At 46.7% G+C, this 26,210-nt stretch overlaps 2 protein-coding genes across 2 annotated transcripts in view; both read right to left on the reverse strand.

The window, feature by feature from the left end:
• Positions 1-21,675, reverse strand: part of ankdd1b (ankyrin repeat and death domain containing 1B) — a gene marked incomplete at its 5' end in the record, with an annotated part of 91,700 nt that extends 70,025 nt beyond the window's left edge. The window contains 4 exons of the mRNA XM_084325571.1: positions 18,146-18,244; positions 18,352-18,450; positions 19,413-19,513; positions 21,504-21,675. Of these exons, the coding sequence (XP_084181697.1) occupies positions 18,146-18,244; positions 18,352-18,450; positions 19,413-19,513; positions 21,504-21,675 (471 nt within the window). The remainder of the gene's footprint in view (positions 1-18,145; positions 18,245-18,351; positions 18,451-19,412; positions 19,514-21,503) is intronic.
• Positions 21,676-22,645: 970 nt separating this feature from the next.
• polk (polymerase (DNA directed) kappa) overlaps positions 22,646-26,210 on the reverse strand; it is a 35,582-nt gene continuing 32,017 nt past the window's right edge. Inside the window, exons 14-15 of the mRNA XM_084307608.1 lie at positions 23,603-23,651; positions 22,646-23,398 (exon numbers count right to left, since the gene is read on the reverse strand). Of these exons, the coding sequence (XP_084163734.1) occupies positions 23,320-23,398; positions 23,603-23,651 (128 nt within the window). The 3' untranslated portion in view covers positions 22,646-23,319. The remainder of the gene's footprint in view (positions 23,399-23,602; positions 23,652-26,210) is intronic.

Genomic DNA, 26,210 nt, shown 5'->3' on the forward strand with positions numbered 1-26,210 from the left:
ACCCAGCAACAGGGAAGAACCGGCCTATGCCGCGGAGAGACTAAATAGACGACTACAGGATCTAGATGACCTGGCAGAGGAAGAAGAAGAGGGAGAGGAGGAGAGTCAAGCCCAACAGCATCATCGTACTCCACAGGACCAGGAGGTCCAGTACAGCCCAGACTTTACCCCCGCGGCTCTGCGCTACAGACCCCCGACTCAATTCACGGGTGAGCTTGACGCACGACCAGCCCCGAGGAACAGCACCTGGGTACGCGGGCCTTGGTACCCGACAGGTACCAGCCCACCATGACAAGTAAGAGGAGACTCGCCTAGGAGGCCTCTCCTCCAACGCTCACCGATGTGCCAGCCATCCATGGCATCGTACCTTGGCACACCGATGTTCCCGGACTTCACACACGAGAACAGAGCACAGTACACAGAGCTACGAATGTGCTTAGAGACAATGATGTCCGATGTAACAGATGAACCGTACAAGTATGCTATCCTACTCAAGCACCTGAAGGTGCCCAGAGCGCACAATATAGCGCTGGCATATTCCACCTCTACTACCCCATACACCGCGGCTCTAGCAGCCCTCGACCAACGTTATGGACGCATATGGGACTACGTAATACAAGAGATAAGGAATATTGACCGTCTACCCCCAGCAACAGACAATCGCTCATTAGATGACCTGTCTATCAAGGTACAATCCCTGGTAGGGATGCTGGGGGCACAAAAGGAAAAGGGTATGCACGAACTGTACGCGAACTCTAATGTTGAGAGGATTTTAGAGAAGCTTCCGCCCGCCCGACAAGAGCGCTTCAGGCGGCAAAGAGACCACCGTGATCCTAACGGTCCCGAGCCATCCCTCCTAGACCTAGCCGACTTCCTGGCGAGAGAAGTCAACAGCCTACAATTGGACACGTTCGTGCGGAGCACGCCAAGCTCCAGAGAGGGACCTAGGAGAGCAAACGATGGCCGCAGGCTGGTGACCGTCATGCACCAAGCCGAATCAGTACCGAGCAACAAGAACCACAGTACCCCCTCGATGAAAGAGAAGTGGAAGATTGTATGCCCGTACTGCGAAAAGGAACACTGGCTGTCACACTGTGACACGTTCAAGAAGATGACCGCCGACGAGGTGAGTCAATGGATAAAGTCCAACCGACGCTGTTACCGATGTGCGTGCAGTCACATGGCAGCCGAGTGCTGCTTAAAGAAGAGGTGTAGTCGGTGTGACGGAGCCCACTTGGACGTCCTACATGACAGTAACAGAAGAAAGCCTGCACCCTCAAGTAGCACAAAGGCAAGTGTTATGTACATTGACCCCGCCAGCAGCGGGGGCGCCCGGGTGCTCTTGAAGGTGGTCTGCGTAACATTGAGTTACGAAGACAAGGTCATGGACACCTACGCCGTCCTTGACGACGGGTCAGAGAAGACCCTTCTCCTCGCGTCCGCTGCGGCCCAGCTGGGGCTGCGGGGGAGCGAAGAAACGATGAAGATTCGGACAATAAGAAGAGACCTGAAGACGATCAAGGGCGAGAACGTCTCCTTCACTATCGCAGCAAGCGGGCAGCCAGAGAGACGGTATAGGATCACTAACGCTTTCACCAGCCAAGACATAGGCCTGTCGCAGTACACCTACCCCATCGCCAAGCTGATGGATAAATATGTGCACCTGCGTCAACTACCTATACCGCTCATAGACGGTGCCACCCCGACCCTGCTGATAGGATCTGACCATGCACACCTCATCGTCCCGATGGACCGGGTCCACACTGGGCCCAGAGGCTGTCCAGCAGCAGTCGAGACCCGCCTAGGATGGACACTACAAGGCCCCCTCTCTAGGTCTCCTAACCGAACAGCAGCCACTCGCTGCCTCCACTCCAGAGTGACAGAAGAAGACACCACCCTCCTACAGCACGTCGAGAGGCTATGGACACTAGAGACAATGCCCTTTAAGAACGAAAAGAAACACATTCGTTCCAACGAAGACATTTATGCCATAGCCCTCCTCGAGCGGGGGACAAAGAGAGTCAAAGTCAACGGAGTGATGAGATACGCAACTCCACTCCTGAGGCGAGAGGGTATGCCTACCTTCCACGCCCCAAAAGAAGCGACGGAGCGGTATCTATCGAACACAGAGCGGCGCCTAGCCAGAGACCCCGCTCAAGCTACTGTGTACCGCGCTGAGATTGACAAGCTAATCACAGCGGGACACATAAAGAAAATTGACATTAAAGAGGCCGATCAGACGACCGAATCATGGTACGTGCCGCACCACAAAGTCCACCACAACGACAAGGATCGTATTGTGTTTAACTGCAGCTACCAGATCGGATCACAAAATCTGAATAAAGAGCTCTTGCCCGGCCCAACACTCGGCCCCTCTCTACTAGGCGTGTTGCTACGTTTCCGCCAAGACAAGGTGGCCATCAGCGGCGACATCAAAGGGATGTTCCTGCAGGTGCGACTAGTGGAAGAGGACAAGCCCCTGCTGCGGTTCTTATGGAGAGAGAGGATCGGGGATGAGCAACCATCCATCTATCAATGGGAAGTCCTCCCTTTCGGAACCACATGTAGCCCATGCTGTGCTACGTTCGCACTGCAAAAACACGTCGCAGAAGACCCAGCAGCTGATGAAGAGGTCCGACAAAGTGTAGGAAATAGTTTCTACGTGGACAACTGTCTGCAAAGCGTCTCGACGCCAGAAGAAGCCGAGGCCCTCCTACTCAAGCTCCGCGCCTCCCTGATCAAAGGCGGCTTTGATCTCCGGCAGTGGGCCAGCAGCGACCCTCAAGTATTGCGCAGCCTCTCCCCAGAGGACAAGGCAGCAAGCAGCGAGACCTGGATGGCGACCATCCCAGGAGAAGCCCAAGAAATGACATTAGGACTAGTCTGGCGCTTCAAAACAGACTCGCTCCATTATAAACACACACCCCTGACCAAGGAGCAGGGAAGGTCGACTTCACTACCGACCACAAGACGGAGTGTATACAGAACACTCGCCAGACAATATGACCCGTTGGGATGTATTCTACTTTACACCACCAGGGCAAAGATGATTGTAAGAGCGTTATGGGACAAGGACCAGGGCTGGGACGACCCCATACCCGAACACCTTGCCTCCACATGGAGAGAGTGGGAGACAGAACTCAGCTCGCTCCCAGGTGTCAACATACGCCGCAGCTACTTCCCACCCACAGTGAGGCCGGAGACGTGCCAGATGGACCTGCACGTCTTCAGCGACGCCTCCGAAGTAGCCTACGGTTCGGTGGCCTACTTGCGGGCCCGAGAGGAGGGAGGAGAAATACATACTGCCTTCATCCTAGCTCGCTCAAGAATAGCCCCCCGCAAGCAACAATCTATCCCGCGTCTAGAGCTCTGCGCAGCCCTAGCAGGAGCGCAACTCGCCACGTTAATCCAACGTGAACTCACCATCCCGGTGCAAAGAACAATCCTGTGGTCAGACTCCATGACCGTACTCACATGGATCCAGTCCGATTCGTGTAGATACAAGGTCTTCGTGGGAGTCAGAATCACAGAGATCCAAGATTTAACAGAAGCAGCATGCTGGAGGTATGTGGATACAAAACAGAACCCAGCTGACGTCATCACACGGGGAATGTCCCTGGATGACCTCACCCGTCACAATCTATATAGTGACGGGCCCGAGTTCCTCAAGCTCCCGGAAGAAGAGTGGCCTACACCCACCCCACGGGAGGCGAGTGAAGAGGAGGCAGAGAAGAAGAAATCTATGTTCTGTGGGTTGACACACACACTCGTCCCCACAGATCCCAACATAGACGACTGCCTCACCCTTGAGAGTGCGCAGCTAAAGACATTCCTGTGGCACCACCCAGAGGTTCAGCCCACTACTGACATTACTGCAGCTAACTACGAAGAAGCAGAACTCCTTCTGCTACAGCGAGCCCAGAGAGACTCGTTCCCCGACGAGCTAGACTGTCTGCAGGGATCAAAGCCAGTCCCGTCAGACAGCAGACTGCTCCACTTAGCCCCTGAGAGCGACGCCCATAATCTCATCAGAGTGGGTGGTCGTCTGAGGAGAGCCCCAGACTTACCGGATGACGTCAAGTACCCGATAGTCTTAAACAGCCGACACAAGGTCACAGAGCTCATCATAAAGAAATACGACGAGGACGTGCACCACGCCGGGGCAGAGAGTCTTCACGGAGATCAGACGTCGTTATTGGATACTGCAAGGAATAGAAGCAGTACGACGCTTCCAGCGGACCTGTCTAGACTGTCGTAAATGGCGAGCACAGCCCAGTATACCCCGGATGGCTGACCTACCCCCCTGTCGCCTCCGACTCGGCGACAAGCCTTTTCACTCCACCGGTATGGACTGTTTCGGCCCGCTGTATGTAAAGAAAGGAAGAGGGACGGAGAAGCGGTGGGGTATTGTATTCAAATGCATGACCACCCGAGCGATACACATAGAACTCCTTCCAACCATGAGTACGGACTCATTCCTTATGGCCTTCCGGAGATTCACATCGCGGAAAGGAAAACCGTCTATACTATTGTCTGATCACGTGACAAACTTCAAAGGCGGAGAAAGAGAGCTGAGAGAGAGCTTCCAAGCTATGGGCCCAGAACTTAAGACCCACCTCGCTCCATCTCAGATTGATTTCCAGTTTAACCCCCCGAATGCACCTCACTTCGGTGGAACTTGGGAACAAGAAGTACGTTCAATAAAGACAGCCCTGTACGCCGTGCTTGGGGCCCAGACCGTGGCGGAAGAAGTCCTCACGACAGTCCTCACGGAGATCGAGGGAGTATTGAACTCAAAGCCCCTCGGTTACGTCTCAAGTGATGTAGCAGATGTCGACCCAGTCACCCCCAACACTCTCTTGATGGGGCGGCTGGACCCCGCGCTACCACAGTGTACAGGCCTGAAGAAGCGAACGGCCGAAGAATGTGGAGGTACAGTCAATTATTGGCTGACAAGTTTTGGAACAGTTTCCTCCTCCACTATCTACCGTCTCTACAGACCCGCCAGAAATGGGAGAAAGAAAGAGACAATTTGACAGAAGGAACAGTCGTCATGATTATCGACCAGTCACTACCCCGAGCTATGTGGCCGGCCGGCCGCGTAAGCAAAGTGATCACTGGTGCCGACGGAAAGGTCAGAGCGGCAGAAGTGCTCGTCCAAGGGCGGACATATACCCGGCCCGTGGCGAGGCTGATAGAGTTGCCAAGGCTCCCCGACACTTTTGATGACGACCATGACCCCCTGACTTTGTGAACTGCCCTACCCTCACAACGGACATTGAGTAGTGGACAGTGCGGTTAATCTGTCTCTGCTTATCTAATTAGGTGGGACTAATTAGGAGGCGGCTGTTACGAAGGATCAGATTAAACCGACTATATATATTTACTACTTGATATATATTGCATAATATTTGTATATCGTCTGATATCCCTTGTGTATTCTTTGTACATATACACGGAATATCCCTTTACCTAGTACAGACCATAATATTTCGTTCTCCTATTGGACAGCGGTCCCTTAGGCGCCACTGCCATACCCCCAAGGTCTAGTTCAAAGTCACCGCCAAAGACATGCCTGGACATGAACGGCTCTGCGCAAGAATACGAGACAGGAATAAGGCTGGTACTAGTTTGTTCACCTAACGTATAAATACGGCGCAGGTGAATACAGAAGTAAGTTAACCTAGTTCGAGTTACCCAAGTGAAGCCTCACCCCACGATACAACGTGCGGTGAAGTAGGGCCTGTTTGGCCCCAAATAGAGCATTGAGACCGCGTGCGAATTGATAGCTGAAGTATCAGAGTTTAACGCTGTACCGTCGAGTTCGACCTATTCTATTAATTCAGTAATAGTCTATTTATGTATAGTGTATCGTGCGGCTACCGTTCTACAGTGACCAGCATTACCAACGTTTCCTCGTACCAGCTAGTGTGCTTATCCAGGCTGGGCAGCTTAACCTGGCGCCTTCATCCGAGGAGCCCTAGACGAGGACCGTGTGGACATGTACACTGGATAACCTACCCGACGACCACATAGCCCTTTTCGGCTGGATTATATTTGCTTTGGTCCTGTAGCTGATGGAGCGGAGAATCGTCTACACCCACAATTGTGTGGGATTTACCCTGTGAGGAGCAACGTCGAGCCCGCCTCTAAGACGCCTGAGGCTGGCTAGCTTTCTTCCATGCGGAGCTGCATGCCGGAGAATAGCTGTTATTCGTCTGCGGATCAAGAGATTATTGCACCGTCTCCTGTACCTGGAGTCTCCTTATTCTTCGTTGACCCAGACTTTCGTTACCGACAAATCCTCTCCCCTTGCTGGCCTACAACCGGAGGGACCCTACTAGTATCTCCCGCTGCCCTACTAGTGTACCATAGATATAATTCCTAAGATACAGGTGGTATTCATTATCTCCTGCGTAATATTATAATGGACTTACGCTCTTGATTTACTCACGCACATTCTTCGCCTTACAAGCGCGACTCTAAGTAAAGTAATGTAATCTACTATTATTGCTGCTAATAAATATTATTCTAACCAAGATTTGTGTGGAACCGTGTCATTGTGGAAGTGTTCATCTCATATACCTGTGTACTGTATGGCCAGTAGTAATGTACATAAGACAGTAGTGGTTTAATGATACCATACTTATTTAATACAGTCAGGGAATTGTACCCCTCAGTTACAGTCAATGTGTGTGGTCCATGTCAAATCCTCGGATATGTGGGCTCTGAGGTACTTGAAACTGTTCACTCTCTCAACCGGTGCCCCGTCGATGCTGAGGGGGCTGTAGTCCTTGACCCCCGACCTCCTGAAGTCCATAATCATCTCTTTTGTTTTGCTGACGTTCAGGGAGAGGCAGTTCTCCTGACACCACTGTGACAGGTTCTCTACCTCTTCCAGGTAGGACCATTTTGTTTTGTTTTTTATGTTGTATACTCTTTGACAAATGCCTCAAGCTCATATACTATGGAAGATAGATCTATGTTGTACATACGAAATACAATTACATTATGACAAGCCTTAAATGTATTAGTTATAATATAAATGGTCTTAACAACCCAATAAAGAGGAAAAAACTTTTTGGACAACTTAAGAAAATGCAGTGCTCTATAGCATTCATTCAAGAAACGCACTTATCAATGAACGAACACCAGAAACTGAAGAGAGAATGGGTGGGCCAGGTGTATAGTGCGTCCTGTCAAACAGGGAAAAAGAGAGGAGTGGCTATTCTATTTAACAAATCAGTATACTTCACCAAAGAAAAGGAAATTGCAGATGACCAGGGCAGATATGTTATGGTCCTGGGGTCAATAGGAGGATCAATCATAACCTTTCTAAATATATATGCACCAAATGAAGACTGCCCCAATTTCTTTAAAGGTATAGCCTCACTTTTGGCTGGTAACGCCAAAGGAATTATCCTTATGGCCGGTGATTTCAACTGTGTACTAAATCCAAAAGTAGACAAACTGCCTGTAGATTGTGGACCCATTTCAAAAAAATCTAGATCACTGAATGCAATGATAAAAGAATTTGGACTTATAGATGCATGGCGTTTCCACCATCCTAGGCAGAAAGACTTTACCTTTAGGTCTGGGGTCCATGGTAGCTACTCTCGGATAGATTACTTCTGTATTTCCAAGCAAGATATTGACAAAGTTGAATCATGTATCATTGAACCAGCGACCATCTCAGATCATGGACCTCTAACTCTTCAACTTAACATCAGTACCAATAAAATCTTTAAATATTGGAGGCTCAATGTATCCATGCTGTCTGACTCTCACACACGGGAGAGGATAAGTGAAGAACTGAAGAGTTATTTTGATCTCAACAATAAGGGGGATGTCTCACCATCAATTTTATGGGACGCGGCAAAGGCTGTAATGAGAGGTAAAATTATCTCAATTTCAAGTGCACTAAAGAAACAGCGAAATGAAAAACAACAGAACCTAGAAAATGAGTTAAAAATACTAGAAAGGAAACATAAACTGAACAGAGATGAGGAAGATTTAAAAGCTCTACTAACCTGCAAACAAAAACTAGATGACCTGTTGACATACAAAGCGGAAGGAGCCCTTAGATTTGCTGGTAGGAATTACTATGAGATGGGAAATAGGGCAAGCAAGCTACTGTCATTCCAGCTCCACAAAATACAGTCAAGTCGGATAGTTCCAAAGATTAAACACCCCAGCACACACATGGAAGTAATGCAAACGCAAGAAATTGCTAATGCATTTGCAGATTACTATACCGACCTCTACAAAGCACAGCAATTGGAAAACAAGAAAGAAAAAATCAACAACTTCTTAGATAACCTTAAACTTTCTAAACTATCCCCAGATGAGGCGGATGAGCTAACCTCCCCTATTACGGAGAAGGAGATAGGGGAAACTATTCAGATGCTTAAGAACAATAAATCACCAGGTACAGATGGGTTTTCAAATGAATTTAATAAACATTTCACTGAACAATTAACACCAGTATTAAGTGTAGTTTATAACTATGCCCTATCTGAGAGAGATCCACCAGGAAGCTGGTCAGAAGCTATTGTCTCGGTAATACATAAAGAAGGTAAAGACCCCACAAGATGTAGTTCCTATAGGCCCATAAGTCTCCTTTGCAACGATTTCAAGATATTGACATCTATACTTAAAAAAAGAATACAGAAACATATAATAAAACTGATACACCCAGACCAGACTGGCTTTATCACTGGTCGACAGGGTGCTAACAACATCAGAAGAACTTTAAATCTGCAAACAGTGGCTGGATCTCGAAAAGAACCATCAATGCTTCTCGGCTTAGATGCCGAGAAGGCATTTGATAGAGTTGATTGGCTGTACCTTGAACTAACATTGAAAGGTATGGGATTCAATAACACATTTATAGATTGGATAAAATGTTTATATAAAAACCCCAAGTCTAGAGTAAGGGTGAATGGTCACTGCTCTCACTTCTTTGAGATACAGAGAGGGACACGCCAAGGAGACGTTTTGTCTCCATTACTATTCGCGATTGGCATAGAGCCACTAGCGGAGATGATTAGATCAAACCCTCAGATACAGGGAATAGATGACCAAAAAGGCATTACACACAAGATCTCGCTATTTGCTGATGACATTTTACTTTATATCAAAAACCCTTTAGAATCAATTCCAAACATAATGATGGATTTAAGAAATTACGGCGAACTGTCGGGTTATAAGATAAATGAGACCAAATCAGAAGCCATGATGATAGTGGGAACATGGCCAACACATCTGAACAGTATAGCACCCTTCCATTGGGCTAGAGACGGATTCAGGTATTTAGGAATCATTTTGACTCCCAGCAGCAATCAGTTATATCAAGCAAACTACGAAAAGTTGATTGTACAAATCAAATCAGACATGGCCAGATGGGACATTTTACCTCTCTCCCTAGTGGGAAGAATAGAATCAATTCGAATGAATGTGCTACCTAGACTTATTTTTCTCTTCCAGTCTCTACCTATACCAATACCTGCCACTACCTTTAAAATGTTAGATAAACTCCTATCCAAATTCATCTGGCAGAGGAAAAAACCTAGAGTAAGGCTTAAAACACTATGTTTGCCAAAGAACAAGGGTGGTCTTGGTCTACCAAACCTAAGAAACTACTACTGGGCAGCTCAATTACGCATACTTGTGCATTGGATACAAAAGGACCTAGATTCAGGATGGGTACAGATTGAGCAAAACTCAATTCCAAAGACCCCTCTCAGATCCATAATATTCCTGGGGAAAGCATACTGGAAAAAAATTAAGATTGGTAACAAATGGATTACAAATACATTAAAGGTATGGGAAAGTGTAAGGAAAAAGGGAGGAGGTCCACGATCAATATCTAGGGCCATGCCAATAGCAGACAATACAGAATTCCGGCCAGCTATGGAGGATGGGGGTTTTAAAAAATGGGCGGATTTGGGCCTGATTACTATCAATCAATTAATGGAAGGAGACTGTTTTAAATCGTTTGCACAGCTACAGCAATGTTTTGATCTACCTTCGAAAGACATGTTTAGATACTTTCAAATAAGACACTATGTAATGACTCACAGTGAGTGGGAAGCAATTAAGAGACCACCAACAAATGTGGAGCTGTACTTTATTAACACAATAGAAAAAAACTTGATGGAAAGAAAGCAGATATCCAATATTTACAACATGTTACAACTAGACGATCCAGGAGACACCACCTATATTAAAGAAAAATGGGAGCTGGAAGCTAATGTGATCATAGAAAATGAAGAATGGGAGGACAGCCATTCAAGCAATCATAAAATCACAAATAGTCCAATGTGGAAGGAGTTTGACTGGAAGGTCAAGGTCAGGTACTTTAGGACTCCTCAAGTTCTCTCCGGATTTGCTGGTGGGTCCTCACCACTATGTTGGAGAGGATGTGGATTGATCGGAGATCATACACATATTTTCTGGGACTGTCCAAGGGTGCAGACATTTTGGGTGAATATCAAAAATGAGATTAAAACCATTCTAGATCTTGACTTACCTCTGAATCCATCGTACTATATCTTGGGATGTATACCGAAAGGCACATACTATGGAGATACGTTATACATCTTGAGAGTGATACTGTTAATAGCAAGGAAAATGATAACTATGGCATGGCTACAAAATCAACCACCGTCAATCAAACAATGGACCAAGAGACTGAGACAGATGTATACAATGGAAGAAATGACTGCACAATTGCAACTGAAAAAAGATATGTTTATGCAGAGATGGTCACTTGTAACCTTGTACCCGGAGATACACTAGCATGAGTCTGACGCCCTCTCTCTCTTTTTTTTGTTGTTCTTTTTCTTTTTTTTCTTCTTTTTGCTAAATTTATTTTTCTATTTATTTTTTCGTTTCTTATCCTACAAAAAATCCCAAAAAAAAAGAAAAATATTGTAAAAATCCCTCCCCAATGGGTTGTTTAAGAGGCATACTCGGTTTATACAGCTTATTTTGATTACGCTGAATACTTTGAAAACAAATTGAATAAGAGGGAAGAGCCTGAGTAACAAATGTCATTGAATATGTGAATCAAGTATATTATACTGTATGATTATTGCAATGTGATGTTCATTATGACACAAAATAAAAGAAAGTTCAAAAAAAAAAAGACAGTAGTGGTTTAATGATACCATACTTATTTAATACAGTCAGGGAATTGTACCCCTCAGTTACAGTCAATGTGTGTGGTCCATGTCAAATCCTCGGATATGTGGGCTCTGAGGTACTTGAAACTGTTCACTCTCTCAACCGGTGCCCCGTCGATGCTGAGGGGGCTGTAGTCCTTGACCCCCGACCTCCTGAAGTCCATAATCATCTCTTTTGTTTTGCTGACGTTCAGGGAGAGGCAGTTCTCCTGACACCACTGTGACAGGTTCTCTACCTCTTCCAGGTAGGCCCTTTCGTCGTTGGCAGAGATCAGGCCCACCACTACTGTGTCATCAGCAAATTTGATGATGGTGTTGTTGTTCCACTGTGCTACGCAGTCATGTGTGTACAGGGAGTAGAGGAGGGGGCTCAGAACACAGCCCTGGGGGGCCCCTATGTTGAGCGTGATGGATGAGGAGGTGCAGTTGCCTGCTCTTACCACCTGGGGTCTGCCCGTCAGGAAGTCCAAGACCCACTGGCAGAGGTCATAGTTCAAGCCCAGGTCCCTGAGCTTGGCTATGACTTTGGAGGGGACTATGGTATTGAATGCTGAGCTGTAGTCGATGAACAGCATTCTCACATAGTTCCCCTGCCTCTTGTCCAGGTGTGATGCTGCTGTGTGCAGCACATGGGCTATGGCGTCCTCCGTGGACCTGTTGGGGCGATATGCAAATTGCAGAGGGTCCAGGTTGATGGGGAGGGAGGAACAGATGTAGCCCTTCACTAGCTTCTCAAAGCACTTCATGGCTATGGAGGTGAGGGCTACAGGGCGGTAGTCGTTGAGGCAAGCGGGCGTAGATTTTTTGGGTACAGGGATGATGGTGGACTTCTTCAGACAGGTGGGGATGACAGCCTGTTCCAAGGACAGGTTGAAGATGTCAGTGAATACCGGGGCCAGTTGGTCGGCACAGACTTTTAGGACGCGGCCGGGGATGCCATCCGGTCCTGCCTTCTTCCATGTTGCCTGTCACCAGCCCGGTGTTGTATGCTGATGTGCGCACTTTCAGAGCCTCACGGACGGATTTGTCTACCCAGGGCTTTTGATTTGGGTAGATTTTAATTGTGGTGGAGGGGATTGTTTCTTCTACCAGAGTACAGACATAGTCAAGCACCGTTTCAGTGTATTCGTTAATATTGGCTGTGTTATCACGGAATACACTCCAGTCTGTGCAATCAAGTGCAGCTTGGAGTGACTCCTTGGCGTTCGCTTGAGACTTTGTTTATACTTTGGCAAAAGAAATATGGCGGCGTGATCGGACTTACCGAATGGACTAAGAGCCTGTGACTTGTAGCCATTTTTAAATTGCGAGTATACATGGTCTAATATGTTCTCGCCTCTGGTGGGACAGGTCACATGCTGATAGAAATTCGGCAACACCTTTTTAAGACGCGCGCTGTTGAAATCGCCCAGAACCACAATGGCAGCGTCAACGTTTGCTGTCTGTTTGTTTACCTCGTCGTGAAGTTTTGAAAGTGCGGTCCCAGTGCTCGCGTGTGGTGGAATATACACTCCGATGAGTATGATGGACGTCAGCTCTCTCGGAAGAAAGAAGGGTCGACATTTGATCGCGATAAACTCCAGGTCTGGGGAGCAGTGGTTAGACAATTCCTTTGCGTTGCCTATATCGCACCACTCCTTGTTTATCATGAAGGCAATGCCGCCTCCCTTCGTCCTTAGTGACTCCGCCGTCCGGTCTTTGCGGAGGACAAAGAAGTGGTCTGCCGGTTCTATTGCATGATTCGGGACATCAGGAGACAGCCAAGTTTCTGTGAAACAGAGGACATTACAGTCCCGAATGTCCCTCTGGAATTGGATCCGTGCTCTGATGTCGTCCAGTTTATTTCCTATCGATTGCACATTGGCCAACAATATGCTGGGCAATGTGGTTCTGTGTCGTTTGGACCTCAGTCTGTTCCGGACCCCGGCTCTCTTCCCACGTCGTCGCGGCCTTTCCTGGCTTTGGCCAAGGCCACAACAAAGGATCTCAGCGGGCCACTGCTGCTGTTCTGCAATCCGATCCAGAGAGCAATCCAATCGGTAAGTTTTCATTAATCCAATGTCAATGATTGACTGACGGTCATACACATATAATGCACCAACAGTAGGTGCAAATAAAACTCTTAATACTATAAAAATTAACAAAAGAAAGCACAGTCTCGACGGAGCGATCAGAGAGGCAGCCGTTCGTTGCGGCGCCATAGTAACCAGTGAATACCGGGGTCAGTTGGTCGGCACAGACTTTTAGGACGAGTCCGGGGATGCTGTCCGGTCCTGCTGCTTTCCTGGTATTCACTTTCTTAATATATACGAAATATCTCGTGTTTCAGTTGTCCTAACTGTGGTGGGAAGTTCGTTCCACCATTGTAGAACAAGGACCGAGAATAGGCGGCTTCTCTATAGGCGGCTTCTCTATCTTCTCTATCACTATCAAGAACAAGTATCCCCTTCCTCTCATGAACTCCACCCTTGAACCCCTCACCCTGTCTTCACTAAACTGGATCTCCGGAGTGCCTACCATCTGGTCCGGATCCGAAAGGGTGACGAGTGGAAGACCGCCTTCAAGACTCCCCAGGGTCATTACGAGTACCTGGTAATGCCATTCGGCCACACCAACGCCCCCGCAGTATTCCAGGCACTCATGAACGACGTCCTTCGTGACATGCTTGATGAGTTTGTGGTGGTCTACCTCAACGACATTCTCATCTTCTCCAGGACCCTCGAGGAGCATGTCCATCATGTCCGCCGAGTACTTGAGGGTCTCCTCCGCAACCGGCTCTTCGTTAAGGTGGAGAAGTGCCGTTTCCACTCCGATTCCGTGGATTACCTTGGCTTCATCGTGGAGAGCGGCCAGACCCGAGCCGACCCCCGCAAGATCCAGGCCGTGGTAGAGTGGCCGAAGCCCTCTTCTCGGAAGGAGCTACAGAGCTCCCTCGGGTTTGCAAACTTTTACCGGAGGTTCATCCGGAACTACAGCCGCGTGGTGGAACCTCCCCCTCCCAGCCATTCGACTGGTCTCCAGCTGCCTGCTCTGCGTTCCGTTTCCTCAAGAACAGATTCACCACCGCCCCGGTCTTACTCCACCCTGACCACAAGAGGCAGTTCATCGTGGAGGTGGACGCCTCGGATACTGGATTGGGGGCTATCCTGCCTCAGCGGTCAGCGACGGACCAGAAGGTACATCCATGCGCCTTCTACTCTTGCCAGTTCCTTCCTGCTGAGAGGAACTATGACATAGGGAATCTGGAGCTGTTGGCAGTGGTAGCTGCCTTGGAGGAGTGGCGTCATTGGCTGGAGGGGGCAGAGGAACCATTTACCATTTGGACTGATCATAAGAACTTAACGTATATCCGCGCATCCAATCGCCTCAACGGTCGGCAGGCATGGTGGGCCAGCTTCCTCAGTCGGTTTGACTTCTCGCTGACTTTCCGCACTGGGTCCCGCAACACGAAGGCCAGGGCCGGATTAACGACCGGGCCGACCGGGCCGCGGCCCGTGGGCCTCGAGTGATGAGGGGCCTCCAAAAAAAATTTAATTTTATTTTTTATTTTTTGGGGGGCCCCTCGTCACTAGAGGCCCCAATTTTTTTTTTTTTTTTTTAACTTTCATTTTTTTTTTTGAGGCCACTCGTCACTAGAGGCCTTTTGGAGGCCCCTCGTCACAAGAGGCCCCAAATATTTGTTTATTTTTTTTTACTTTTATTTTCTTTTCTTCTGGAGGCCCCTCGTCACTAGAGGCCCCAAATATTTGTTTATTTTTTTTAACTTTTATTTTAAACATTTTTGGAGGCCCCTCGTCACTAGAGGCCCCACATTTTATTTTATTTTTTTTTCTTATTTTGGAGATCGATGTCATACTGTGACACTGAATGATTGGCACTGACTGACGCTCTCTGATTGGCCATTGACATGTTTGCCCAATCGCGTGACGAGCTGTGTCTTTGCCCATTTCCTCGTCAAACAGCCTGCAAACTACCTGGCATTCTATCGCCATGCTCTAAGACAAACTCTAACCTTAACCAACTTCGAAAGAGTGCCTAAGCTTAACCATCGAAAGAACTTGCCGTCAGCCCGTCACGCTCTAGGACAAACTCTAACCTTAACCAACTTCGAAAGAGTGGTACTAGTACTAAATACCTATATGTCCCTATGCCATAAATGTCATGTATGTTGTGTATGTCATAAATGTCTATATGAATTGAAAATGGGGGACCCTGATGTAAACAAGACAAACGTCTTTCTCAGGTCTGCATCCCCTGCCTTAACAATTGTGTGTATTGAGCCGTACTGTATTGTACCCATTCTGCAATCTGTTAAATAAAGTTTTCATTCATTCAGTAAAAAAAATAAAAGAGATACGAAAATTAGAAATATAGGCCTCTCTCTTATACATGCCTCCTCCTAATACAAGCCTGGTATCCACTACAGTTGAAACAAATACAAGCCGGGGTTACTATTAGAGGAATTACGGTATTCTATATATTTTTTAAAGTGACATATAAAAACGCCACTGTGCGTGCATGCACGTGTGTGTGGGGGGGCCTCCACAAGAATCTGGCCCAGGGGCCTCTGAAGTCTTAATCTGGCCTTGACGAAGGCCGACTCTCTGTCCCGGCTACACACCAAGGAGGATCCAACTGCAGAGGATCCGACTCCCATCCTCCCTGAGGCCAGGGTGGTGGGAGTGGTTACCTGGGGCATCGAGACCATGGTCAAACGTGCCTTACATTTCCATCCTGCTCCGAGCAATGTACCTTTTCGTCGCCTGTTTGTCCCTGACTCTGTCCGGTCCCGGGTTCTTCAATGGGGCCACACCAGCCGCTTTGCCTGCCACCCAGGCGTCCACCGCACCTTCTCCTTCCTGGCTCGTCGGTTCTGGTGGTCCACCATGAGGAACGACGTCAGGGAGTTTGTGATGGCCTGCACAGTCTGTGCCCACAGCAAGGCCTCTCACCAAGCACCCGCCGGTCTGCTGCAGCCACTCCCCATTCCAAGCCGCCCTTGGTCCCATGTGGCGTTGGACTTCTCTGGTCTTCCTCCCTCCCAGGGGAACACAGTCATTCTAACGGTGGTGGATCATTTCAGCAATGGGGTCAATCTTGTGGCAAGCTTCCAAGCTTCCAAGCTTCCATCGGCTCCCGAGACGGCGGACCTCCTGACGAGCCATGTGTTCCGCCTCCATGGTTTTCCCCAGGATGTCGTCTCGGACCGGGGGCCCCAGTTCACCTCCCAGGTATGGCGGGCCTTTTGTAAGGGATTGGGGGCCTCTGTTAGCCTATCCTCTGGTTATCACCCACAGACTAACGGGCAGACGGAGAGAATGAACCGGAGCGTGGAGTCTGCTCTCCGGTGTGTTGCCGCCAAGAAGCCTGCATCCTGGAGCCGGTTCCTCCCCTGGGTCGAGTACGCCATCAACTCCCTGGTCAGCTCCGCCACCGGCCTCTCGCCATTCGAGGTATCTCTGGGCTACCAACCCCCTCTCTTCACAGCACAGGAGTCGGAGGTGGCAGTTCCCTGCGTGCAGATTCATCTCGACCGGTGTCATCGCGTCTGGGAGATCACCAGGGCTGCTCTGCTCCGGGCATCGGAGCGCACCAGTCGGGGAGCTAACCGACGCCAGACCCAAGCGCCGGCAAACCAACCAGGGCAGAGGGTGTGGCTATCCTCCAAGGATCTCTCACTTCAATCCACCGCCAAGAAGCTGAACCCCCGGTTCGTTGGTCCCTTTGAGATCAGGAGGGTGCTCAGCCCCACGGCGATGAGTCTAAGGCTTCCAGCCTCCATGCAGATCCATCCTGTGTTTCATGTGTCCCGTGTCAAACCTGTCTCACTCAGTCCCCTGATGCCTCCTGCCCCAGATCCGCCTCCTCCCGAGATGGTGGATGGACACCCCCAGTGGAAGGTTCGCCGGCTTATGGACATCCGACGCCGAGGATGGGGGTTCCAGTATCTGGTGGTGGACTGGGAGGGGTATGGCCCCGAGGAATGGAGCTGGGTCTCCTGCCAGCTCATCATGGACCCTGCCCTGATCACCGAGTTTCACCGTTCCCATCCGGACAAGCCAAGGCCGGGCAGGTCGCCATGTGGCTCCCGTGGAGGGGGGGTACTGTGAGGGCTGGCCCAGCACTGCGTGCTTCCCAACGGGGGCGAGCCAGTCAATCAACTTCACACACCTGAGAGGAATTGTAATCAGCTCATCGGGAGAGTTCATATACGCCGACTGCCTTCCACTCGTTGCCAGGTCGTCTTGTTGCTGCCATCTACTGCCGTTTCCTCCCATGTCTCCGGTGCGAGACGTTGTCGTTTTCCCTGCCGTCCCATGGATGTTCTTCTTGCTGCGCTCTCACTCTCTCCTTCCGTGGACCCGCGCCCTTTGAATTGCCCGTCGGCAGTGTCCTGGGTGAGTCTTGAACAAGACTAATTCTCTGAACATTTTCACGTTGGTACTGGACTCTGTTCTATCGTTCGCCTCCGGGTGTTTTCCCTTTTTCCATTGAAGAGTTGTGGAGATTCTATGTTACTGGAGGCTGCTTTGTTTTTTCCCCTTCTGGCTTATTGACATTCTCCCTTAAAGGGGACGTACCTATTTCCCCTCAGTTACTGAACTTGTTTTTCTTCGTGTACATTTTTGTCCTTAAAGGAACAGTGTTGCATTTTTTCTGTTGTTTAATAAATACGCCCTTGTTTTGGCTAACGCTGAATACCTGTCTGTGTCGTGCTGTTGGGGTGGCATACAAACCATAACAGACCCATAATGAAACACAATCAAATAGTAGAGCAAAGGTAATACATGAACACTGCAGAAGAAAGTTACCGGCATGCAGCTATGCCTGTCAAACGCGGTGTTTGGTTGAAACGCAGCACAATATACACAGAATAAACCACCAGGGAAGTACAGCTGCGCAGGTATTTCAGGGTTTTTCCACATTGAATTCCACATGTTTCCAGAGGTTCCCTTTACCTCATTCTCAACCCTCTGCTCAGCACCAGCGAGCACCAACAACTTCAGGATGTCCAGACTGCCAAACCAGGCAGCCAGGTGGATGGGTGTCACTCCATGCTGTGTGTGAGAGAGAGAGAGAGAGAGAGAGCGAGAGAGAGAGAGAGATTTAAACTACAGAATACATGATTCCAAATTGTGAAAGAATCCATTGCAGACTCCCTCACCTTGTCCTTTTGATCCAGTTTGACCCTGCGCTGTAAAAGAAGCTGCACAGCCTCTGTGTTTTTACCTGCCACAGCATAGTGAAGAGCAGTCCTGTCATGCTAGAACAAAGTAAAGGAAACAACACCTAAGTTAGTTAGCAATGCCCACAGGGTTGTTCCAAAATGCACAAACAAGGCAAATGTTCTTTTGCTGAGGACTCACTGACAGCACCCAAGTTGGCAATGTTGTGTTTTGATCAGGGGTGCAGTGCTCATGCCACGTGGTACCACGCCGTTCCACCTCCTTTCTGAACAGAAGCACGCGCACATACGTGCACACAAAAATGTGTTCCACAACTTTTACTCGACTTGTCGTGCTGTGCGCCAAGTACCGGTACTCACCTGGCTACTTGTTTTTGCATAACAATAGCATAACAATAGCATAACAATAGCATAACAAAGAACGAGAAGAGCAAAACCTAAATACAAGCCCAGTACCAATTGGTGGGGGTTTGCTTGAGCTGTGGAACCTCTCACTATGTGACAAATGGTCCCGACTGGAAGGATGAGACATTTCTTAAGTTGTGCTTCAGAAGGAAACTGTTCTTCTGTAAACTGTAAGTTACATTGTTAATTTAGTTTGTATTTACTTTTCTAGTTTAAGTTAATTCAATTAAATAAATTGTAACTACAATGTACATACAATTACATTTAAAACATTGTTTGTTTTTCCACCATATCGGTTGACAATATAATTTCTTTATATTGAAGGCTACATCCTGCTACCTTTTTCAGCTTCTCTATTTCAAGGCAATATTTACAAAAACTAAACTAAAACTAGTAATTTCCTATACAAACATGTTTCCTACTATTTATGCATAATAATCATTCTAATTATAATGCTGGTCGGAGCTGTTCTGTGCGCACGCGAGGGAACATTTATGCGTCATTAAAACACAGTGCAACCACTTTTGATTGATGTTTGGGAGTGTGTTTTGTTTGACGTTTGGGAGTGTTTTGTTTGACGTTTGGGAGTGTGTTTTGATTGATGTTTATGAGTGTATTTAGGAGTGTGTACCAACCACATTCTTTGCATTGGCATTCACCACCTTCCCAAGGGCCTTCATGGTCTCCACATCGTTCTTCTTTGCTGCCTCAATATACTGCTTCTCCATCTCTAGCACTGTACAGAAACAGAGCAGATGCAATGGATTTATGTTCAGTAGAGCAATTAAATCACAGATAAAGGACTTTGAAGACGATTAACATTACTTAGCTTGACAGCTATCATTGCATGTGTTGTTGGTATGTTACTGCAATCTGTGCCAAACTCTGAAATAAAGTGTCTCTGATTTGAATGTGCAATACGTGCCAAATAATATATGAGATGTGTGTATGATGATAGTCAGTGGTATATGAGGGTAACTTGAGTTATGTAGTTAGTAGTATGTGTACTACTGAAGATATACACAGATTCTGTGATTCAGCCATGTGCAAAAATACTGAGGCTGTAATGCATAGGCGTAGGTTACTTACCAGTGAGTCTATCAGCTATGACTAAAAACGAATGATTAACTCAGAAAAAGGGCCTACACCCCTCTAGTTGTGATTCCACTGTTGACTTACTTACATCAACGTATACTCCAATAGTTCCCACACTGTCTCCAAAAGCTTGTTCAACAAGAAAAAGTGTACTTGCTTCAGGCTGTTAGTCTTACAAGTTGACCCAATTCACTCAGTAAAGCACTTTGGCTTGGTTTTCTTTATACCCTTGTGATGAAAAATACATATACCCAGGCACTCGCTCTCTCTCTATCTGTCTCTCTTTCTCTCAGTCTCTCTCTGCTTGGTGTTTTCCCATGATGCATCTGTACCAAGGTTATTATAGTTTTGTATTTTTCATTCGTTTTAAAAATTTTGTTTTCAATTCAGTTTGGTTTCAGTACGTTTCCAGAAAGGGGTTGCTTTAGTTATTAATATTTCAAATAGTTTTGTTTTAGTTTCGGTTTTATTAGTTCCATTATTATTATTATATGGCGGCTAAGATTTAAAGGTGACATGTACTATAAATGTCATTTTTCAGTCTCTAGCATTGTATTATAGTAATTGGAGTTCGTATCAATGTGTTTTAGTGTCTAAATACCATATTGGCGGATTGCTCTGATTCAGCTCAGCCCCTTTCCTCCTCCACTAAATCAGGCCATTTTGATTTGAACGCTGAGTCACGTCATTCGGATGCTGGGTAGCGCACAGTGATGCGATTGGCTCTGTGGTTGGAGCTAATGCCCGCCCACTTCCTCATACTGCGAGGCAGATTGAAACCCGACACCTCTCTGCATACTCTGGAGGGAGAGAGAGAGATAGAGAGGGAGAGAGAGAGGGAGAGACAGAGAGAGAGGGACGGAGCACTTGGGGGGGGGGACCTGCTGCGCCACACGGGAGGTGGGACCCTCTCGAAAACGAGGGGGGGGGCCTCCCTTCCTCCCCTCTCCCGTGTGGCGCGGCAGGTCCCCCCCCCCCCCCAAGTGCTCCCTCCCTCCCTCCCTCTCTCTCTCTGTCTCCCTCTCTCTCTCTCTCTGTCTCTCTCTCCCTCCAGAGTATGCAGAGGTGTCGGGTTTCAATCTGCCCCGCAGGGAGAGAAAAAACGAAAGGAAGAGATGGCCTGTCTTTTTTTTCTCTCTCTCTCTCTCGCACCCCCCCCCCTCTCTCTCTCTCTCTCTCTGCCTACCAGTCGCAGACTGTGTGGACTGACTGTCACTCAAAGTGCTTATGGGCGGAGCCAGGTCATAACAGCCTGAAATCTTGGAGCTGAAAAATGATGGTTTTGAGTACTTGATTAGAAATATAAAACAATGCATTTTTTTGAAAAAAATCTTACAGATGTCTTCAATAGACTAACAGGAATTGTGTAAAGTTGCCCAAATAGTGCTAGGAATAGCAGTACATAGCCCCTTTAAGAAGTTGTGTAGATAAACATTATGCACCAATGCATCTAGATTGTTGATCAAACGGACAAAACTAAAGATATTTTCTGTATATTTTATTTTGTTTTGTAAGTACACAATATATTTCAGTTTGTTTTTGTCTCGTTTTCTATTAATCTCAGTTAACTAAAACCTTTTTTCCCCACACCTAGTTTCAGTTTAACTATAATAACCTTGATCTGTACTCACACATCTCTTTGTTGTCAAAGCTTTTGTCCGTGTCTTCGTCCGTCTGCTTGTGGCGAACAAAGTCGCTGAACCCCTTCACAGTCTCAGGTCTCACCCACATTCTAGGATCCATGTTCTCTTTCTTCAGGGGAAGGTTCTTCATCTTGTCCCTCAGAGCTGAAGCTCCTCTCATCCACTGCTTTTGACTTCTCCATGCAGCCATAGTTCCAGTGGGCTCTGGCTTCCTTATTGCATTGGACCAACACACTTGATGTTTTTTTTTGTTAAGAAACCAACTTTCAACTAAATACTTCTATTATTAAATAACCAACAGAAACCACATGCTGAATACTCAACCAAGTGCTGTGAACACTTGTATGTTGCCTTGTCCTATGTTGATACCAGTGAATAAGCAGAACTATGGATGAAGCATCAGTGAACTCCTGTAGCCTATTGAAAAGGCTGCAGGGCTGACCCTTGTTTGTTCTGCTAGCTCACACCCCTCAGAATCTAGCTGCTTACAACATACTTAAAGGAACACTCCAGCATCTTGGGAAATACACTTATTTGCCATCTCCCCAGGAGTCAAACAAGAAGATTGATATCAGTTTCATGTGTCTAGTAGCCCCGGAGAGAGGTCCAGGTGCATGCTAACCTCGCTTAGCACAAGGACTAGAAATAGTAGGGAGCCTAGCTCCGTAAAAAGTTAATAAATACAACTTCCAACAACTCCCAAAACTGACATGCAGAGATACAATTTATATCAATCTTCTCGTCTGACTTTGGGGAAGATGGCAAATAAGAGTACTTCCAAAAATGGTGGTCCTTTAGCATATTGCACCCCACTAATACAGATGAATGTACATTTTGTCATGCTTCTCTACCAATACACAGGATGTTGTCCCTTATGATGTAAAACAGGGTGAGTGCTTACGTGGGAACCTAGTTTAGATGCAGACAAATGTAATTGGGGTTATCAAATGTGTTCCTCCCATCGCAAACTCCTGTCGAGTTAAGCCCACAAGATTAGCATTAGCATGTTCAAAGAGGACAAATACAGTATGCATAGTACTTAACACAATAAACACACTTGGTTCAGACTAAGAAGTGAGGATGAATTTGGTGAATCAGTGGTTACTGTACATTGACATTTAACCAGGAAAATAATTTATTGCATCTCAGATTTACACAATGACAGAGGTATTGATAATAATTAAAGCATTCTTTGCATATTAAATATACAATACCATTATAAATGAACAGAATGTCAAATTGCAGTTATCATCCATAGTCTGAATGAAATCAAGTTGTCTTCATCACATCCATTTAAAAATCTACTGAAACTAGCATCCAGCTTGTAAAATTTACTCTCATGGTCTATTAACCTACATTAGAATAAATCTGTATGTGGCAAAAGACAAAGCAAACACACTCTTACACTTCATGCTCCATTGTAGAGGGACAGTGATCCAAACCACACATCAAAAGTATACACACATACAAATGTTGGGCCATCTCTCGCTTATTCTATATGGCTTACCAAAAGGATAACAATTATAAGCATTCATGATGAAAAGATACTTTTGTGCATGTGTTGCAAATAATCAAACAGTCAAATATGAATATGTATGCAACGCAGAGAAGACATAAAAAACAGAGTGCATGTAGCTTCAGAGTGCAGAGCAACACAAACAGCTACAAAATTGTATAGAAGATCTTTAGCACTGTGTTACTGTGCTATTGTCATTATTTATTAAGAGAATCTTCAAGGCGTTTCCTCTCGGCGAAAACAGACTTCCTCTGCGCTGCGATGATGTCAACAGTGGAGTAGCGCCTGTCACCTGAAGAACTTGTCGATGGTATTGAGAGAGCCATGGGCTCGGACCTTTTTAGGAGGAGGGGGCGGCGAGCCTCGTCTACAAGCCACGACAAGAGCACAGACACACGTGACACACTTAATGTAGAACATTTTTACACTCACCATCACAAATCAGATTCATGACATTATCCCTGCATACAATATGGGGACGCAAGCATATAACGGCATCCGTGATGCCACATTCTCTGCTCTGGAACTGTTGGAACAACACCACACGGTTCGATATCAAGGCCAGTCTCACCTTTTGCTCTTTCCTTTCTTGGTTGGTTTCAGGGGGGGCTGGTTTCTCTCTGTGGACAGAAATAGACACTCAGGAAACACACAAACAAAAACTACTTCCCGGTCTCCTCCAAAAAGAAAAAAAAATAATGAAAGAGTGACAACAATTGATCCGCCATCCCTCCACAGGACAAGAGTGCAATCTCTGCGGCAGGCCTGTTAAGAGGAGCCCTGGGTGGACAGACACAGTCCATTGTGGGGTGTGAATGGCTGAGAAAGTGATTTAGCCATTTCAGAGAGCAGGGCAAAGGAGGCCCCACAGGGTGAAATGAGACATATTTTCTCTGAGGGAATCGATACACAAGCGTCCCCCACAATGCCACTGTCGCAGAGATGCAAGGTCATAGGCCACCTACGCACACAAATATATTATTTACTCCAAAGACTTCAACGGAAGCCAGACTTTTACGGGATGCATCCCTAGACTTTCCTATCTTTTTCTCGATTCATCGACTAATCGGTCGTTCGGGTCTTTAGTGGACTAAAACTTTTTTAGTCGATTACTCGAAAAAACTTTTTTAGTCGATTATTATTATTAGAGAACATTTATTAGTTTATTTTTCATTCTGAATTAATTATCTCCTGGAAAATGATAAGCACATCGCTGACATCAGAATAATATTAAAATGAGCACTGGCTCATTTGTATGTTACAAAATTAAAATAAACCTGGATGATTTTATTAATTAATTAGAGAAAGTGGGGAAATTAAAGTTCAAGTTTCTTTATTAGTTGTCATACAGAAGTACAGAATACTTTTATACAAAATTCTTCTTTCTGTTACGCTCCAGAGACTGTGCTAGACAAAAGGATAAGTATAAAATAAAATAAGTATAAAATAGAAGTCACGTACGTAGACACAAGTGTTCAGTATGTACATATGTACAATGTTCAATGCAGAGTAGAAGTAACTGAGTTACCATACAATATACTATACTAATATACAATATACTATATAGTGCAAAGCAGAAATGGGATGAGGTACAATTTAGGTACAATTTACAGTAAGGTGTACTGAGGTATGGGTTGTAGTGCAAATTCTTTGCCAATAAATATAAAGTGTGTTTAGGTGTTCTAAAGTGTGTAGAGTGGGTGCTACAATGAGTTGTTTGTTTAAAGTGAGTGTGTGGATGTGTGTGCTGTGAGTGCATTTGATGGTTGTTGCGTAGTGTTATTGTTCGTTGAGCATCCTGATGGCCTGGGGATAGAAGCTTCTTCTGAGTCTTTCTGTGCTTGCCATGAGACTCCGGTATCGCTTGCCTGACCGCAGCAGTTCAAAGAGGCAGTTGTTTTGGTGGCTGGAGTCTTTGATAATTCTCTTAGCCTTGCCCATGCACCGCTTGTTGTAAATGTTCTGGAGAGTGGGAAGTCCAATTGTGCGTTCGGCTGAACGGGCCACTCTCTGTAGTCCGCTACGGTCTTGTGCGGTGCTATTCCCAAACCAGGAGGTGATATTGCCAGTCAGGATGCTCTCTATTGTGCATGAGTAGAAGTTCTTAAGGATCTTCTGACTGACTTGGAACTTCCTTAGGCGCCTGAGGAAGTAGAGGCGTTGCCGTGCCTTCTTCACGACACTGTCAATGTGTGTGGTCCATGTCAAGTCCTCGGATATGTGGACTCCTAGGTAGAGCTGCCGCGGTATTGATATTTTCCTTACCGCACGAATTTGCGAAATATTTCCTACCGCCGCGGTAATTACCGCACAGTGCGCACAAAAAAAAAAAAAAAGTTTGAATGCATTTTTATTTTTTTTGGTAGTCTACTCTTATAGCCTGCCTCTAGTCTAATGGCGCTTTTCCACTGCATAGTACCTACTCGACTCGACCCGCTTTAGGCACCTGGTACTTTGTTCCTTTTCCACTGCAGCCAGGTACTACTACTCCGTTTGTCTCCGTGTGGGGAATGGGGATGCAGGCGGGGCCGCCGCCGCTCGCTTGTGTACACTGAAAGCTCCGTGGGCATAGATGTCCGAGGGCTTGCAGCAAGCCAGAGTTTAACACAGTTTCAATCAATCAATCAATAACAACATTAACCAGACTCTCGTTGCGTCTATTCTGCCAACGCTAACGTTACCTCTCATTGTGTATTCTACCAAGCAAACCCGGGTTTAACGTTACCTCTCTCGTGTATATCGGCTGACTGTAGTAATAACAACAACAAACTTAACACATCAGCGATCTTGTTGTGACACTAAACTCTCCGCTCGGTGGTAAATTGGGTTGATGTCGGTTTTGTTTCATCAATAAATAAGGCAGAATACACAGTGAATCCATTCTTTTTAGTTTATTGCACTTGGTTCTGTCGCAAACAAATCCTGAATGAAATGCATCCTTAGCGAGGCAGTAAAGATGGCGGCGCGGCGTTCTGTTTTCGTTCAGAGGCTACAAAGTGTGACGCGTCGAGTAGGGGGTATCTGCAGAGCCGCAGAGCCAGGCTGGACCAATAGGGTCGCTTGGAACCGAGTAGGGTATATCTGCAGAGCCGCAAGCCGCAAGCCAACTTTATTATTATGATAAAAAACAGCGGTGACGCGGTATTCAGCCTAACTCTGCGGTGAGCGTGATGCAACAG

The sequence above is a fragment of the Notolepis coatsorum genome, assembly GCF_963971535.1.
Source record: "Notolepis coatsorum genome assembly, chromosome: 1".
Classification (NCBI taxonomy): Eukaryota; Metazoa; Chordata; class Actinopteri; order Aulopiformes; family Paralepididae; genus Notolepis; species Notolepis coatsorum.